Source organism: Micropterus dolomieu, linkage group LG17, assembly GCF_021292245.1.
Source record: "Micropterus dolomieu isolate WLL.071019.BEF.003 ecotype Adirondacks linkage group LG17, ASM2129224v1, whole genome shotgun sequence".
NCBI lineage: Eukaryota > Metazoa > Chordata > Actinopteri > Centrarchiformes > Centrarchidae > Micropterus > Micropterus dolomieu.
Genome location: NC_060166.1, coordinates 2,581,239 through 2,600,096, shown reverse-complemented (window position 1 = coordinate 2,600,096; position 18,858 = coordinate 2,581,239). Strand labels below are relative to the sequence as shown.

The 18,858-nt window shown below is 43.7% G+C and overlaps 1 protein-coding gene across 1 annotated transcript in view; it reads right to left on the bottom strand.

Moving 5' to 3' along the window:
- nf1a (neurofibromin 1a) overlaps window positions 1-18,858 on the bottom strand; it is a 176,119-nt gene that overhangs the window by 122,731 nt on the left and 34,530 nt on the right. Inside the window, exons 12-23 of the mRNA XM_046075025.1 lie at window positions 17,402-17,539; window positions 17,065-17,178; window positions 15,936-16,015; window positions 15,128-15,251; window positions 14,656-14,902; window positions 12,911-12,984; window positions 12,511-12,594; window positions 9,941-10,330; window positions 6,276-6,415; window positions 1,650-1,772; window positions 1,307-1,390; window positions 1,045-1,161 (exon numbers count right to left, since the gene is read on the bottom strand). Of these exons, the coding sequence (XP_045930981.1) occupies window positions 1,045-1,161; window positions 1,307-1,390; window positions 1,650-1,772; window positions 6,276-6,415; window positions 9,941-10,330; window positions 12,511-12,594; window positions 12,911-12,984; window positions 14,656-14,902; window positions 15,128-15,251; window positions 15,936-16,015; window positions 17,065-17,178; window positions 17,402-17,539 (1,715 nt within the window). The remainder of the gene's footprint in view (window positions 1-1,044; window positions 1,162-1,306; window positions 1,391-1,649; window positions 1,773-6,275; window positions 6,416-9,940; window positions 10,331-12,510; window positions 12,595-12,910; window positions 12,985-14,655; window positions 14,903-15,127; window positions 15,252-15,935; window positions 16,016-17,064; window positions 17,179-17,401; window positions 17,540-18,858) is intronic.

The window sequence follows — 18,858 nt, the reverse complement described above, 5'->3', positions numbered from 1 at the left end:
TTGCTGACGACACAACGGTCATCGGCCTCACTCTCACAAGTGTGGAGATCAGTGGAGGAACCTCCCTACTCTGCCCTCCATACTCAACAGTCCTGTGTATGCTGTGGAAACCTACAACACAGACCAACACAGACACCATCATCAATAAGGCCCAGCAGAGGATGTACTTCCTGTGCCAGCTCAGGAAGCTCAACCTGCCTAAGGAGCTGCTGATCCAGTTTTACACAGCCATCATCCAGTCTGTTCTCTGCACCTCCATCACTGTCTGGTTAGGATCTGCCACCAAAAAGGACAGGAGCAGACTACAACAGACAGTCAGGACTGCAGAAAAGATCATCGGTGCCAACCTGCCCTCCATTCAGGACACGAAACATCACTGCAGATCCATCTCACCCCGGACACAACCTGTTCCAGCTCCTCCCCTCTGGTAGGCGCTACAGAGCACTGTACGCCAAAAACAACAGACTCAGGAACAGTTTCTTCCACAAGCCATCACTCTGATGAACAGGAAACTCCAGACACACAGTGTCAGGAACAAATCCTGTGCAATAACCCAGTGACTCTAACATCTACCTGTTTACTGCTTGCAATTTATTCATCACTGAAGTAATTCAGTAGCTCTTCATATTGTATATACTGTATAAATCAAATTCACCTACCTCATGTCCATAATTATACCTGCACAAACATATTAATCCCAGCTTCCTTTGCACTCCACTACACATTTGTCTTGCAGTCTACAAATGTTGTTTTTGTTTATGTTTGTGTGTAGAACTATGTGTGTACTGTTCACTGTAGTTTGTGTCTGTTTTTGCTGAGGTTGTTGTCCTGTTTGGCTATGATTGTTCTCTGTCTGTACATTTAAAACAATGTAAGACCAGAGTCATATTCCCTCAGAAGCTCCCCATCTCTCAAGACATCACAATATTCAGATGTTTTTCAATATGAGGGACGTGTCCTGATACAGACTGAGGGTGTGCTGAATATTTACATCTCTTCATTAATGAGACATCTTGTTAAGATTAAGTGCAGATATGTTCTTACTTGAGGAAGAGCTGCGATTTGGCCTCCATAAGTTCTACTCCGTCTCCCTCCTCTGGCTGCAGAGGAAGACCAGCTAACAGAGACACTACTGCCTCCATACTGGCCTGGTCCAGATCCCTGTGCGCACGCACACACACACACAAACACACACACACACACACACACACACACACACACACACACACACACAAGAAAACAGTGAGGAGGAAGCTCTCCCAGCTCTTTACGATGCATTAGCTGAGCTCATTGAACAGAGCTGCACCTTGTCAGACACTTGATGTCATCATCAGCAGCTTGGTTGGAGGTTCCCATCACCCAGTCTGTCAGGTACTCCACCATCTTGTTCCTACAAACAGCAAATGAAGACAACAGCCTGAGTGAAAGTTCCACAAAGGAGCATGGAGAAAGAAATGAGCATCTGAAGAACAAGGTTTTTAGGTTTGGGGTTACATTATCCCCCTTTGACGTTGTTTCACATGTCTATGTCCTGCTCAGTTTTAAGGCCCACTAAACACACACCTTTGTAAAAAGAGATGGCTTCATCACTGACCGGCAAAAATCCAGAATGATGTGTGAATACCTAACGATAACCTGTTGTCACAGACCTGAACTTCATTTCCTGGCAGAAGGACAGGTCATCTCGTCTCTCCATCATCACCTCCACCAGCTGGCACAGCTTGGTTTTGATCTGGATCGCATGAACCACGTTTCCCAGGATGCGCACATACCTGAAGGATCATACAGGTCAATACAAAAAATGATTAGCTAATTCTCAACACACTCTGACAACCAAAAACAATTTGAGGAAGCCTTTTAATTCTCCTGCTTTCTTACAGTGCAGACGCTTTGCTGCTTGCCCTTACCTCTGCTTGCATTCTTTTGCTGAAACTCTCTTTTTTTTCTGCTAGAAATTATGAGCAGCGGCTCTTGGATACTCTTAAATCACTGGGACTGTCAGATAAAGCTGGCTCTTGCCATACTTCAAACACGCGAGTGCGGCCTATCAATAGCACTAGCCTGTACCGCAGTGACTGGAGTTGTAGCTAATGCTAATTAGCAACAAGATGCCCCCCCGTCTCCACGGACAACTTCCACAAACTTCTAAAGAAAATTACTGTGCTGGAAACCAAAATCCACAGGTTAGAAGTAAATGCGGAAGTGAATGGACTATTTGGGAATGACACTACTTTACCGTGGACCCAAAACAGTGGACAAGAGCATGCTAACACACGGCTAATTAGCACCAACAAGACAACCAAGAAGCAGGAGGCCTGTGTACTGGGCAATAAATCTGAAAGTGGGAGTTCTTCCTGGAACGCTCTTGGTGCAAAGCCTAAGAGTAAATCATTTCGTTGGGAAATGGGAGGACGAGTAACAGGCAGAACCCAGCGCCCTGAGATTTGTGATGCGACTGGCTGGCCTGCATTATCATCCAGGCAGAGCGCCTCTTCAACCCCTGTTCTTGGTAGGACACAGCCGTGGACAGCTGCGAAAGGGAGAGTTAGCAACAAACCTCCCCAACAACCGAGTGTGCAACAGCAGAACAGATTTTCACCACTATTGCAGGACCCTGGATGTCCGTCTGATGACCTGGATAACATCCCGTCCTCACACAGAAGGGTAAGGACTGAGAGTAAATCTGTAAAAGTAAAACTGCAGCCTTTTACTTTCTGATTTACTCTCAGTCCTTACCCTCTAAATCTAACGACTGGGCCTCAAACTCTGATTGTGGGTGACTCTGCTGTAAACGATGTAAGAAGCATGTGCAGTAAGAACACCAAAATACTCTGCTTTCCGAAGGATACAGTGTCTGACTTGGCAGAAAGAATCCTGCATATCGTGGCTGAACATCCTACTGTGAAAAACATCATACTGCGCATCGGGACCAATGATGTTGTGAAGCAACAGTCTGAAGTGTTGAAAGAGGACTTTAATAATCTGTTGAACAAAGGTGTTTATCAGTGGCCCTATACCGCCGATCCAAAGAGGAGCTGAGAGATTCAGCAGATTGATGGCACTGAACACGTGGCTCTCAACAGCATAATTGTGGTTTAAATTTTTCTTAATGTCAACACTTGAGGCCAAACAGTGGATTACTTAGCAAATCTGAGGTAGAACATTCAAAACAATTATGATAAAATCTTTGTCAACAAATACACACGAGTTAAATTAAGTAAAAGATTTTTTCAGTCCTTTTTCCGCAACAAAATAAACATCAACAAAAAATCTAAGTCCTAATTCATGTATGATTCAAGTGAATAAAGTCAAACATTTCTTGAACATTTGTTATATTGTTACTGAAAGATACACTATTTGTGTATCTTTCACTGGAGGCTCAGCAAGGTGAGCACAGCTACATGTATTGGATGATAACAAAACCGTTAGTAAGCTGGACTGATTATAAATGAGATGGTTGTCACACTTAGACACACTTGTCAACAGTTGGACCGCATTAGGAACTTTACTGTAACGTTAGTTGATGGCTCTTCTACTGTGGTGTTGTCCTGCTCCAAAGTTGCATTATTGTATATTATATGGGTCACATAATACAGTGACTGAGATGGTGGAGAAGCTGTGTACCCGAGTATCTGTAAAACTGCAATAAATCTAAATTGAATGTTCCAAAGCATTGAGCAGTGGATCTGTGCTAAAGTAGCTGGCAGCTCGCTGTAGTCAGAGAGCGGCTTGGGAGCACACACACATGTCTAACATGCCGACCCGTAGCCTTCTCATTAAAAGAAGAATAGTGGCTGTTCCAAGAAAAAGAGAAAACACGTGTGTGTTTCCTTTCTAAGAGAGGCTACGGCTCATTGACAATAAGGCAGTGAAATTGTAATTTTTTAGGTAATTTCACTGAAAAACTACATACAGCCCCTTTAAAACATTGTGAATGGCGTGTTCAATGCTTTGCCATGAAACACAAAGTTGTTGTAACTTCAGTGTACATGCTCACATCTGTACCAAACTTTACATGTTTGATGACAGTCCCCCCTGAACACATCTACATGCCACTATTTAGGAACGAAGACCCGTTTAACATCCTTTGTGCAGCGTCCAGAATGTGTGACGATTCAGAGCTGCGGCAGCGCGACCGTAGCACCCCCCGAAGCACATCACAGCGCGAGGGCGCGTTCAACACTGCTTGCAGCTTTAATTTTCTGGTTATTTTTTCACTTTAGTATGTGACTATTTTTTCAGCATGCTTTTTATTGCTCTAGCATTGACCGTGTGTTAGGGTCATCCTCCACACCCCCGAAGCCATGTTTCAATATGTTTACACACAGACACAAAGAATGTTATCCATTCAGAGATCACATGTTGAATGTGGAAGACATAGAATAGTGGCTTATGGCTAGTTTTGCTAACATGTAATGGCTCATGACAGGTTAGCCAGATGATATGCAAGCTATTTTTGAGCTACAAGGGGTGTCACTGCCCCATCTAAATGTGTCATTTCCAACAGTACTCTGGCATCTGGAAAAGGTTCCACCCGTCACTACAGGGTGCGCCAAAGCACTACAACAGAAATTTGGACACATGTTGTAGCAGTCTCCCGCCAGAGCCATTCAGTACTCAAATTCCACTCAGACAGTACTGGGCCATGGGAGAAGTACTACAACCCCAATTCCAATGAAGTTGGGACATTGTGTAAAACGTAAATAAAACCAGACTACATTCATTTGAAAATCCTTTTCAACTTATATTTAATTAATACACTACAAAGACAAGATCTTTAATGTTCAAACTGATAAACTTTATAGTTTTTTGCAAATATTCACTCACTCTGAATTTGATGCCTGCAACATGTTCCAAAAAAGCTGGGACAGGGGCAACACAAGACTGGGAAAGACACCTGTTTGGAAAATTCCACAGGTGAACAGGTTAATTGGAAACAGGTGAGTGTCATGATTGGGTATAAAAGGAGCATCCCCGAAAGGCTCAGTCATTCACAAGTAAGGATGGGGCGAGGTTCACCACTTTGTGAACAACTGCATGAGCAACAGTTTAAGAACAACGTTTCTCAACATACAATTGCAAGGGATTTAGGGATTTCCTCATCTACGGTCCATAATATCATCAAAAGATTCAGAGACTCTGGAGAAATCTCTGCTTCAAGGCCGAAAACCATCATTGAATCCCTCAGGCGGAACAGAATTAAAAACCGACATCAACGAAAAGGGTCAGGCTCAGGAATGTAAATGTAAATGCTCCGTACTTGTATAGCGCCTTTCTAGTCTTTTCGACTACTCAAAGCACTTTTACACTACATCTGCATTCACCAGTCACACACATTCATACACTGAGCCTAAGTGCTCAAACGGAAATTCACATTCACACTCATTCATACACTAGCGGAACAGCCGCCAGGGGCAAATCGGGGTTCAGTATCTTGCCCAAGGACACTTCGACACGCAACCAGGGGATTGAACCGCCGACCTTCCGATTAACGGCCAACCCGCTCTACCTCCTGAGCCACAGCCGCCCCAAGGAACACTTCAGAAAACCATTGTCAGTCAACACAGTTCGTCGCTACATCAACAAGTGCAAGTTAAAACTCTACCATGCAAAGCAAAAGCCATATATCAACAACACCGCCGGCTTCTCTGGGCCCGAGCTCATTTTTTCTCATGTTTTTGGAAATTATAAACGTCGTGTCCTCCGGGCCAAAGAGGAAAAGGACCATCCGGACTGTTATCAGTAAGTTCAAAAGCCAGCATCTGTGATGGTATGGGGGTGTGTTAGTGCCCATGGCATGGGTAACTTGCACATCTGTGAAGGCCCCATTAATGCTGAAAGGTACATACAGGTTTTGGAGCAACATATGCTGCCGTCCAAGCAGCGTCTTTTTCAGGGACGTTCCTGTTTATTTCAGCAAGACAATGCCAAGCCACATTCTGCACATGTTACAACAGTGTGGCTTTGTAGTAAAAGAGTGCGGGTACTAGACTGGCCTCTCCCATTGAAAATGTGTGGCGCAAAATACAACAACGGAGACCCTGGACCCTGTTTTGGAACGTACTGCAGGCATCAAATTCAAAGTGAGTGAATATTTGCAAAAAACAATAAATAAAATTAAATATTATAATAAAAAATTAAATATCTTGTCTTTGTGGTGTATTCAATTGAACATAGGTTGAAAAGGATTTGCAAATCATTGTATTCCGTTTGTATTTATGTTTTTACACAACGTCTCAACTGGGGTTGTACAAGGGGTAGCAGGGGGTACTGACCTGACCAGGTTGAGCATCATGGTCTCGATGCTGGCCTGTCCCAGGTGTTCAGAGCTGCCCTCTGTGTGGTTATCTAACAGGTTCTTCATGATGGCTATGGTCTGCTCCACAAACTGGGTGTTAGTATCGTTAATAGGAACCTGGAAACAGAAGAACCACATACATTGCAGAGAGAAAGATAACGAGGATAAAATACACAATCACCAGCCACCAACAACACTTAATGTGACAAAAATACAGCAGGGCCTTTTTGTTTTTTTGGGGGTTTTTTTTAGAGGTACTACTCAGACATTATTCTAGAGCATGTTACCAGGATGAAACTCCTTTAATCAGTGTTTTTAATGTTTTAATAACTGTGCTCATTTCTTTTGGAGAGGAGACAGCCACGGTGATAATTCGGTTTCCGGTAGAAACCTCCTGAATGGTCAACACAGAAGAAATCCAAAACTAAAAACAAATTGAGTAGCTAAACTGAGCTAATGTTAGCAGCTGCAGGTCAGCTGTTAACAAACTGCAGGACTAGCGGCACACCGGCTGCTAGCTGCGGATTTGTTGTCAATTCTCTCTGACCAATCAGTAGTCTGCAGTGTATTCACGTCACCTTTTGGGCTCACCTGGAACCTCAACAGAGGTGATACCAAAAAAGTACCAGGTACCATTTTCCCCAATGGAAAACAAAAAAAGGGAATAAGAGTCGAGGCGAGTCGGTACCATGTGGTGGAAAGGGGCAAAGACATGCCGTTACAAGCTTAAAGATGAATTCTAACTAATAAAAAAAATGACCAAAGTTTAAGCCATGACATGATGATATGGAGGACCAGAGGGCAAATATTGTCCCAAAAACCCCCAGATTCATTTCAATTTTAGAATACATCATTTATACCTGAATGACTACTTTTTTAAAGGTCCAGTGTGTAATATTTCTGAGGATCTATTGACAAAAATGTAATTTAATATCCATGACTATGTTTTCCAGTGGTGTATAAAGACCTTACATAATGAACAGTTATTTTATCTACATAACCGCGGGCACCCCCTTCCACGGAGGTCGCTGTATTTTGTCGTCATGTTTCTACCATAGCCGACAACGGACAAACAGCACTACAGAGCGTGTTTCGTCATCACCGTGTTCTTCTTCTTGTATAATTCCGGCAGTGTCGACGCCCGTCACTACATTAAATGCGTCTGCAGAAGAAGAAGAGGAAATAATAACAATAATAAACAGTCTCTGAGTAGTCTTCTGGTTTATTAGAAGTAAGAAGAGAAGTGATATTTGGACAAATGAACAAGCATACGTGTTATTTAGCACGAGAGCAGACAGCCTAATTTCATGTCGCCTACTTATTCTCCAGCCTGTGGGTTGGCTTTGCCGGTTACGTTGCATTGGTTTATTCTCCAGCGCTGGCTTTGGCTTGTGGTGTAAAATATGTAGTTTCATTAATTTCATGTAGTGACTCTCTCTCCAGAGCTCTGTTTTGGTTTTGTCAGTTACGTTCTTGAGACAATCAGCTGATCACTAATTGGCAATGAAACGGTAGCTTACAGCTGTCTAGTTTAGACAGCTAAACTTTTACTGCACTGGTAGAAAAAATATGTAGTTGGATTGTAATTTAATGTAGTTCTTCTCCAGCCTCTGTTATGGCTTTGTTACGTGGACAGAAATGTGTCCTTACCTTCCTGAGAAAGATGATGAATATTATTGGCAATAAAACAGCAGGGAAGCTCAGATCAGCAGCTAAACTTCACATTTTACTGCCCTGGTGGAAAACATGTATTTCTTTTTACTGCTAATGGTGATATATAACAAGACCGTGTGTCTATCAAGTGACCAATAATGAATACTTTCAGAATTTGCATTATATTGTTATTGGATATTGCTTCCCACTGTGCACACAAATGTGTAATTTGTTCTTTCACATGCTAAATGCCCATTAAAAAACGTTGCACCGTTTTACAACAAGATGAAATAATGGCTGTCAGTGCTACTTTGTGTTTCTATTGCATTATAAAAAAAATAAAAAAAGACATGTTGGTAAGTTTTGCAGATTGCTTATCTAATCAAGCAAAGCCAGAGGAGCCTTGATCCTCACCTGACTATGCCTTTGTAAACTTCATGTATTATGTGGTTTTAATGGACTGTGGTGCAGAAACAGTGAGTCTTATATCGTCCCGTTATCTGTCAGTGGTCATACTTGATGCACTAGATGTGATAGTGTTTGAGATGTTCTTCATTTTCTTTGGTTTGTTAGTCCAGATGAGCCAACCCTCCCAAGTTGTAAAATACTGTATTACAGGCGTATGAGTTGGGATGGGGATCATTCATTTTTATTGATACCCTTATTGAGACTGCTTAACGATCCGATTCTTTATTATTATTTAGTGATGGTTATTTGGTAAGACCAGACCCAACGGGCATGAGGTAGGCCTGCAGGGTATGAGGAAAATATTCCTTATACCTTACAGACAGGTGTATTGATAAAGTATTGTCTTTTAACTTGCGAAGGTTTTATTGCACGTACTTACAGTAACGAGCGTAGCTGTCATCAACTAACGTTACAGTAGTTTGGAGCTAACTTCACCCTCACCGTATTCCACTGCGACAGCGCAGCCTCTCGCTCTGCTGCCACTCTGTGCGTGTGTGTGTGTAGGAGCCGACAGAGAACAGGCAGAGACTGCAGCCTGATGATTTTGCGTTGCAAAATAAAACCGAATTGACGCTCGAGACATAACTTTACATCATAGGACCCGCAAGTCTCGATAGCAGTATTGATAAGCTCGAACCTTATTGATTTTCGGGTTTTGAGAAATTTTGGAACCGGGTGCTTTTGAAACTGGGTCTCGATCCCCATCCCTAAGTATGAGACATCATGTAGCACTTCATTTCTTGATGTGGCCGTTGTTTATTAAAGAAAAGGAACAATAATATTCAAAAAAATATTTGGTTTTACTGAATAATTAAGTAAATATAATTTCTTAATATATCTATCTAAAGAAACCTTAACAATCTATCTCATAGATTCAATTCAATTTTATTTATATTGCGGCAAATCACACAATCTCACAGTGCTTTTCATAAAAGAGCAGGTCTAGACCATACTCTGTGATGTTATTTACAGAAGCCCAACAGTTCCCACCAAGAGCAGCACTAGGCGACAGAGGCAAGGAAAAACTTCCTTTTAAGAGGCAGAAACCTCGGGTGGGCGGCCATCTGCCTCGACCGGTTGGGGGTGAGAGAGAGAGAGAGAGAGAGAGGGCGAGAGAGGGCGAGAGAGGGAGCGAGCGAGAGAGGGAGCGAGCAAGAGAGGGAGCGAGCAAGAGGGGGAGGGAGAGGAACAGAGAGGAACAGAGAGAAAGAGAGAGGGATGGAAGGGGAGAGAGAGGCAGATGACACCTTTGTCCTGTCTCCCGTAGCCAAACTACTGGCTTGGATAAGGGAGGGGGGTGCAATTCGCAACTCTCACCACTATATGTCACTAAAACCTACACACTGAACCTTTAATTGTTGTTCCAACACAGACATGTGAGATGGGGTTAATATGTGACCACCAACAATGTCTTTAATTTTCCTACACTCCTCAGGTCCACTTTTTCTACCCATCAGTACAAGCCCCTGTGAGTGAAAAGAACTGTAACATTATTACAAGCACTCCTATAGCACTACTCACCGGCCCCTGTGTGTCAAAGAACTTGCCGATGCTGTTTCTCAGCTTGTTGAACAGCATCGGGTAGAGGGCAGGGCTAAGCTCCAGACCCAGCAGGTCCTTTACGTTGGTGCGAACGTGGAGGCCGACCCTGTCATGGCCACATACCAGCAGGGCCAGCAGCCGGTCCAGAAAGCGGCTGACGGGCGACTCGCTGGAGGCCGATGAGGAGCAAGAAGAGGCAGAGGCCACGGGGTTGGACACATCGCAGGGGCCCATGGAGATCATGGAGTGTTTGCGCTCGCTCATGGGGCCCATAGGTGGGCTATAGGTGGCTGGTCCAGGGGTGCTGCGCTGTTGGAGACATACACCGCCCAGAGCACACAGGAAGCCCGTCATGTTGATCCACTCCTGCTGTGGGGGGACACAGACACTGAGCGGCAGGAACACAACACCAGAGAATCCTCAATGCACAGGTTCACAAGACCAATTCAAAAATGCAGTCAAACGTATCCGAACTGTTGCCCATGTGAGAGTTCACTTTTGTTCTTCAGCCAAATGGTTTAATCATCACAGAATGATTTTACAGCAGTCACTCAGAAGGCTTTGGCTGAGAAAATCTACAGCAACATAAAAACATCAGACATAAAGTCATAGTCGTAGTATCACTATAGGCTGCAGATTTTTACTGCATTTACCAGATATATGAACACACTCCCAAAGAGGTGAAGACAGGTCTCTGAACTGCCTCAACTAGAGCAGGGGTCCCCAAACCCCGGGTCATTTGGTACCGGGCTGCACAGAAAGAATAAATAACTTACATTATTTCTGTTTTATTTATTATCTGAGTCTGAACGATGTTTTATTTTGAAAAATGACCGGACCCTCTTTACACATGGCAAGACGCTTGTCTCGGTCACGTGATACGTTACCACTAAAAATAAACCCACAAGCTAGCAAAATGAGTAAAAAACAAACGTCTCTGGAAAGTTTCTTTGCGAAGGGGAAACGGCCCAATGAGGAGACAGAAGAAGAGCCTACGACTTCCAAGAAAAAGAAAGCTGCATTTAACAGACAGTCCTACTTGAAAAATGGATTTATCGCAACAGGTGATATACACGCATCAAGCCCGCTCTGCATAATATGTGGTAACCAGCTCTCTAATGAGGCAATGAAGCCTTCAAAACTGCTTCGCCACTTGGAGACCAAGCACCCCGCATTAAAAGACAAGCCTTTTGAGTATTTTGAAAGAATAAAGTGTGAACAGAACAGAAGCAATTACTGAGGGCCACCACATCAGTGCTGGTGGCAGCACATTTCAGTGACGAGGAATGGGTCGCAAAACTCGCTTACTTATGCAACATATTCAACCTGCTCAATGAACTCAATCTGTCACTTCTGGGGAAAATGACAACAGCAGGCAGATAAAGTTGCTGCATTTAAAGCCAAACTGGATTTGTGAGGATGGCGCGTGAACAGAGGTATATTTGACATGTTTCCAACATTGGCGGGCATTTTGGAAGAGACTGAGCCTGAGCCTTCGTTCTCCCAGCTGGTGCACGATCACCTGTCTTCGCTTTTAAAAGAGTTTGAGCGCTACTTTCCAACCACAAAATACCCACAAACTGCCAAGGAAAGGATTCGCAACCCATTTGTCAACACACCAGGTGAATCCAGCATGTCGGTGCAAGAAGAAGATTGCTGGAGATCGCAAATGACGGCGGGCTTAAAAGTATGTTCGAGACAACAACTCTGCCGGTGTTCTTGATTAAAGTCATGGCAGAATACTCTGAGATCGCCACAACAGCACAGAAAACCCTGTTGCCATTTCCGACATCCTATCTGTGTGAAGCGGGGCTTTCTACAGTGACAGCAACCAAAACAAAATTACGGAGTAGACTGGACATAAGCAACACACTTCGGGTGTCATTGTCTCCCATTAGCCCTAGATGGTACCGTCTTGTTACAGAGAAACAGGCTCAGAGCTCCCACTGATTCAGCGTTATGGTGAGTTGTATTTTGCATGCACTTTATATTTGTTTTTGTGGTGTATTTTATTTTGAAGCCATGTGTAAACGTTACCATAGTGACCAGAGAGTGTTAGGGGGCAGAGAGGTTTTTACTCATGTTATGGTGTTGGCACGATGTTACGAGGATGCTGCTAATTGCTAAAGTTGCGAGTAGGCCTACACATTGGATTCACGCTTATTATTATTATATTTAAAAATACCCCAGTTTTTATGTCAGTCGTATCATTTTATTTTGTTGTATTTATCTGCCACACCTTAAAGGCTGGTCCGTGAAAATATTGTCTGATATTAAATCGGTCTGTGGCGGAAAAAAGGTTGGGGACCGCTGAACTAGAGGACCCCAGGTCAAAAAGTCTTAATATGGGCTCTAGCCCTTATTAGTTATTATAGTCCTCTGGGCTTTGCTTGGCTGTTAACTTTCCAGCCTTATATGATGGCACCCCCATCTGGCCAGTTGAGGTAATTTCTTTGAACACAGAGCAAGTTTCAGCTAAAATCAAACCAGTGCCATCTGAGCTATCACATTTGATCACAACTCCATCACTTAAAGGTACACAAGCTTACCTGTCCATCATCTGCCTTGTTTTTAGGGAAGTTGAGAATCTGTTTGGTGGCCTGGTCCCACTTAGCATATGTGTCCTCCCAAGCCTGAAGGTGGAACCAACAGACAAGTCCATGGGTTTGAATTAGACTGTTTGGTTCACTTGCTGTGAGGTTTTTCACAGAAATAAAATTTTTTTTCCAGGAAACGTTTCCAGTTCCATGTCATTTAGAGAATCAGACACTGTGCTAACTCATTTCTATAACAAATATGATTTATTTTCTTCATTTTGTTCAATCAATTAAAAAGATTTATTTTAATATCATGTGAATAACTCAGATGCAATCTCAATTAACAGTGATCAATGACGGTGAATCATTTAAAGAAAGTATAACACCTCCTGCATTATGAACTGAATTTCACCTCAATGTTGCCTGGTGTGGGATGCTCTACCCTCCTCAGCAGTGCCATCACCCTCTTCTGCAAGGTGGACCTCCCTGTGGAAATGAGAGACAAACTGTTAATGGATAAACAGTTAAATAAAGTCCTTCTAGGCAAGTCCTGCCATTTGGCCGCCATCTTGGCAATGCCTCCATGCAGCCATTTCGGACTAACAAGACCAGGCCCCTGTCTGAATGAATGGGGAGAGAGCCAGAACTGCACTTTCTCTGCTCACCGGGACATAAAAACTACATGAATAGAATCAGCATTAAAATCTGATAAAAATCGCTGAAAGAGTTCGACAACTTTGCCCCTAAATAAGGTTTGAAAACGTTTTTTCCCCGACCGATTATACTTCTACTACGCATGCATCACCTCTTCCACACATGCGCAGAAGTAAAACAGACCCTTATGTCAGTGGCACCACACGATTGGCTGAAATACGTTTCCCACTTTGGCTGTTAAAAGCAGACGATTGGCTTTCTAGCGGGAGGGGAGGGATAACTGCCATCTTTGCAGTTACGGGCTTCCCCATAGAGTTGTTTTGAGGATGTGAGTTGCGTGTCTCCTCTAAAACGTCTCTGGTATTACTGAGCTCTCCAACCTGGTCTTCTCAACCACTGAGAATGCACCTTAGTAAAAAGCAGTTTTCCCACTTGGCAAGTCCAGGGGCTAGGGCTCATTTTACCTGTAGGCATCCCGTTCTATTTTGGTTCCCTGCCTCTGTCGTCTGTCAACAGAAACTGTATGACCCTTTTAGGCATGAGAGTTTTATGTCCTTCCAACAATTACAGACAGAGATTTTAACTTCTTTTGGTATCTGCAGGAAGTTTTATCTATCTTTGGGGTCTGCACTACAGCTTGACAGAAAAATTATTAAACACTAACCCAGTGCAAATGTTTGTAGTAGACAATTCATGTAGCTAATCTCCTTCCTTAGATCACAGGGGAAGAAGGAATGTTATGGTAAATGGACTGCATTTATACTGTTTTCTGGTCTACTAAACACTCAAAGTGCTTAACCCATTCACACACATCAAACTGTGATGGCATAGGCTGCGCCATGCAAGGTGCCATCAACCTTCCATTATGACATGGTTCTTACTCCTGAACCATGTCATAACGGCTGTTAACAACTAGTTTGGTAAATTCCTCAACAACACGCATCAAGCATGCTCTACTACAGTTTAAAGGACGTCACAGGCTTCATTTCCAGGAGTAGATGAGAAGCAGATGCAGGCGAGAGCCAGGTGTTTTGGTGGTGCCCACGCCTGGAGTACTCATTTCTAAACAGCATCTCTAACGTATGTTGCGCAGTTACGGATCCTAACCCTCTGAGGGCACTTAAAGATCACAGCTCACCAAGTTGAGGTTGTGATCTCCTTAGATGGAGAAGACCACACCCCTGACTAGAGAAGATAATGGCACCACTCAGAGCTCAACTGGAAAGATCTGGCAACACAAATCTCCATTGACAAAAGTATATTCTCACCCCTCTATTATTGCATTGTTCTTTCTTCTCATCTAACCAGCTTTGATATTTCTTAATGTAAGAAGGAAGGAATGTAAGGAATGTTAATGAGGTTGAATTATTTTATGAAAATGCAGGAAAAAGAACTGAATAATTAAACAATGTACCATATGTCAGAACGCTGAGCTAAGTTTTAGTATTCAAGCTGAGAAACTTCATCAGCTCAGTTGAAGAGGGTGACACTAGCAGTACTGACCTGTTCCCATCATGTTACTGACAGAGGCCAGTTCACTGAAGGTGGGGTAGTTGGGCAGAATGGTCTGGACAGGAACCTCATCAGTGGCGCTGCGGATGTCAGCCTCCTCACAGAGGTGGCGGAAACATGACATGGCCACCAGCACCGCCTCGGTGTCTGGACTCCACAGGAACATGTAGAGACACACCTCAAGCTTTGTCTGTGCCTGCCGGCAGATGGGGATCCCGCCGCCCACAGTGGCACACTCCTGGAACCATCAAGTCAGTTTATGGTAAACCTCTCTGAGCATTCACACAACCAAAAATTGGATTCTTAGTCAACGAAAGAGACTCAGCAGCAGCTCAGTGTGCAGCTGGCCTGCGCCATTTCCACTGAACAAATGATGCATCCCTTTGGGCCGGTTGTTGGCTTGTCTGCCTTTTAGCTGACCAACGAAGTAGCCTGTTGCTACAGTTAAGGAACTGGACTGTACCTTGTTCTTGAGCAGAAACTTGTTCCTGCAGATGAGGATCTCCCGCAGCCATTTCAGAACTTCTGTCCCATTAACCATTTGCTGACCAATCAGTTTGCGGCAGATAAGGAAGATCACCTGTGAACTGAAGAATGAAGCAAAAAAGAGAGACAAGAGAGAAGTCATTACAGAACAGCAATAGGCAGGGCAGGGCAGGGCAGGGCAGGGCAGGGCAGGGCAGGGCAGGGCAGCACAGGGCAGGGCGGGGCAGGGCAGGGCGGGGCAGGGCAGGGCGGGGCAGGGCAAGACAGGGAGGCCAGCACAGGGCAGGGCACCATAGGGCAGGGCACCATAGGGCAGCAAAAGGTAGCGCAGGGCAGGGCGAGGCAGCAAAAGGTAGCGCAGGGCAGGGCGAGGCAGCAAAAGGCAGCGCAGGGCAGGGCAGCAAAAGGCAGCGCAGGGCAGGGCAGCAAAAGGCAGCGCAGGGCAGCACATGGCAGGACAGGGCAGCACAGGGCAGCACAGGGCAGGGCACCAAAAGGCAGCGCAGGGCGGGGCGGGGCGGGGTGAGGCAGCACAGGGCGGGGCAGCGCAGCAAAAGGCAGCACAGGGCAGGGCAGGAAATCCTTTCTTAATCGAATTTACGGAACAATTGTGATGTATACCCATTACGCTGGTAAAAAAATGACGGTTTTGGCCGTATCGCCTAACCCTAGTCTGAAGAAGCTGCAAAGCTACAAATCATGGTTGAGTCACATCAGACTACTGAGGCTCCATAGCCATGACTGTGGATTAGAGGCAGGCATTTGATGAGAAGATTGTTGAGTACCTGATGTCCCAGAACGTCTCTATGGGGGCATCAGGATTCCACAGCTCTATGGTCTCTGGCTGGTGCAGAACTAACAGAGCCTGGAAACAGACAGGAGAGGTAGAGAAAGACAACAAAAATCAAACACCTTAAATGACTTTTTAGACTTTTTTAGACTACTAACTGCATTCAATGTAGGATATTCACATCTAGTTAATCTCTGTACCAGCACTTAATATCCAAAGCTACGAGAAACTGTTTCTCAACCACCAGCTGGCTCCAAATCATCCCGTCTACGTTACAGTGAGCTGCTGCTGAATGCATCTAATACTATGTGACTGTCTACAACGAGGACCTGCAACTTTGAGATTTCATTTAACTGTCCACTCTGGTTTAATCATTTTTTTTAATGAAGCAGCTAGCAGATATATTTAGCATACGTTAAACGTTTAACAGCTCATTAACGTTAGTGCTCCTCCACTGATAAACATGGCAATAGCTGTGTGGCTAATTTAGCAACGGGCAGAGTTAGCTGCTGTAACGTTACGTGATATTAGAGGACATTTAGAAGTAATGAACTAGGAAGAAAAGAGGACCATTCGCTAGAACTGCCACACTGTTTCAGAAATAAATCTACAATCATGTCTGTTAGCTGCGTAGCCTCCAACACCCAACTAACGTAACATTAAACATGATGCTGTGAGCTGGAAGGAAGCCGGGAGAGGGCAGTGAAAAACGGGAGGGTTAGCAATTCATGAATGTTTTCAGGAGAGGAGAAGTGATGGCTCTGTTTTTATTATAATTATTTAAGTCATGTAATTAACGTGACAAAGGGCTGACTCACTGCTAACACAGCCACTCTGCATGTTTCTGTTCTGTTCAGCTGATTGTTTTCTTCTGTGGTTTTTGTGGTGAGGCAGTGTTGTTAACGGAGCAGCTGCAGAGCTCCCTCTGGTGGGCAAACTATGCAACCCTCATTACATGACTGAAGGATCTGTCTCTCTGTTTCTTTATCAAGTGACAATGTGTCATGTTTGGGGAAAGTTGATAACTACAAAATAGTCAGAATTCTACAGATTGTAGTCTTGTCCTCCTCCCCCTATGCCATAAACATAAGAAGTGTTAGTGAAAGAGTAGGTTGGTCTCTGACCTCCATGGCTTCTTGTGAGAGCTGAGTGGTGTTGGTTAGAGGCACTAACTGCACCAGGCCAGTGATGAGCTCTGCTGTACTACTCTGCATATCTGGAGCTTGCTTCACTGGGTTCTAACACACAACAACACACACACAAAAACTGTTCAGGAGCAAGTTTACATTTTTGTCATTGAAGAAATATACAATACAGCTGACATGAATGAACAAAACACATCTAAAGCGTATAGGTGCATTAAAAATGGTGTGGTCGAAAAACCGGTCAATGTAGAAAGTTCTTATAATTAAACTAATAATAATAAGTGTCATTCTGACATAAACGTCATGGCAGACTCACGTGCAACATCAGTTTGGGGTCAGCGTGGATGAGTTTGACCAGAGCGAGAAGGAGGCACTTGTAACTTCGAGTGTCCAGTTCTGTGGCTTTCTCTTTGAACTTAAGGCTGGTGGTCATCTTCCCTTTGAATGTCAGACTCTGTGGGAGGGCAGCAGACAACAGGGAGGACTCTGATTAGATTCAGGCAGATTGCTTTCAAATTACATTAGTGCATACAGAGAATATGTTGATTGGGAATGGAATCCAGTTATTTTCTAATGTGTTTCAGGACTCAAGATACTGACTGATAAATAAAGACAATGTTCCACTGATATTTATTCTACAGTTTTATCCGTGTCAACAAATCTCTATCCCATGTGCAGAGCTACAGCAGCACAGGAAGGATCCTTTCTTATTCCTCCTCGCCACAGAGCTCCATTGTTGTCCAATTGTTATATTACTACATAACTGAATTACTTAAAAGGACAACTGGAACAACTTTCATATTAAAAAATTATAATAAACACACTTTATTTCCTACTTTCCTACTATAGATAAACTTTTAAATAACTACTGAGGATCTTGGAAGGGTGGTTCAGAGTCTGACAACTGTTTTTTGAAATTGTTTTGAACTGTTTATCTAAGGATACTTCAAGCATTGGTCTGATACTTCAGCATTCAAGCAAGTACAATTTGGTATTTTTCCAGCTCACTCAATTTTTCAATTGTTAAACCACTTTAAAGAAGCCCACTCAGAAGACCCATCTATTATCAGTAGCTAAAGACTAGCAACCAACAAAGTACATGAGGGGTGACCCTGAATAGTCAAAGATCTGAAGGTGATACTTTTTATAAAACAAGGATCATGCCATTTTGGCTATTTGGGGGTGCTTAATATCTGATTTTACATACAACTACTGTTTTTCTCCCACTAAGTTAATATTCAGCCTATTATGATATAAATATCAACATATAATGTAGGGCTGAAGGATTGAGGAAGCATGAACTTTGCATGCTACGCTGTAGCCTCAAGCCTGACAGAACCTGACGCTGCGGAAACTTTAGTGTCAAACGAAATGAACAACAGTGTTGGCGGAGAATTACTAAGCAAGTGATGCCTCTCGCGTCGTCACTTGCTTTTATTTTGGGCAACCTTTGTACAGAAACTCAAACTGAGTATTTCTTATTTGCTTGCTAGGATACAGAGAGAGATGTTGAGAGATGGAGATTTGAGTGGATTTGGATTTGATGTGGAGATTTGAACTTAGATAAGAACTCATTACTTGGTGGTTGGGCAGTGGGTTACAAAAATTGCAATTAGATTATTTATAGTGTGTGAATAAATAAATAAATTGTTATCTTTAAGGAAGGGGGGGGGGGGGGGGGGGGGGGGGGGGGGGGGGGGGGGTCAGTGTCCATGTGAGGTAGAAGAGGGAGAGAGACAGAGCACCAGCTGCTGTGAGTTGTGTGTGCTATCA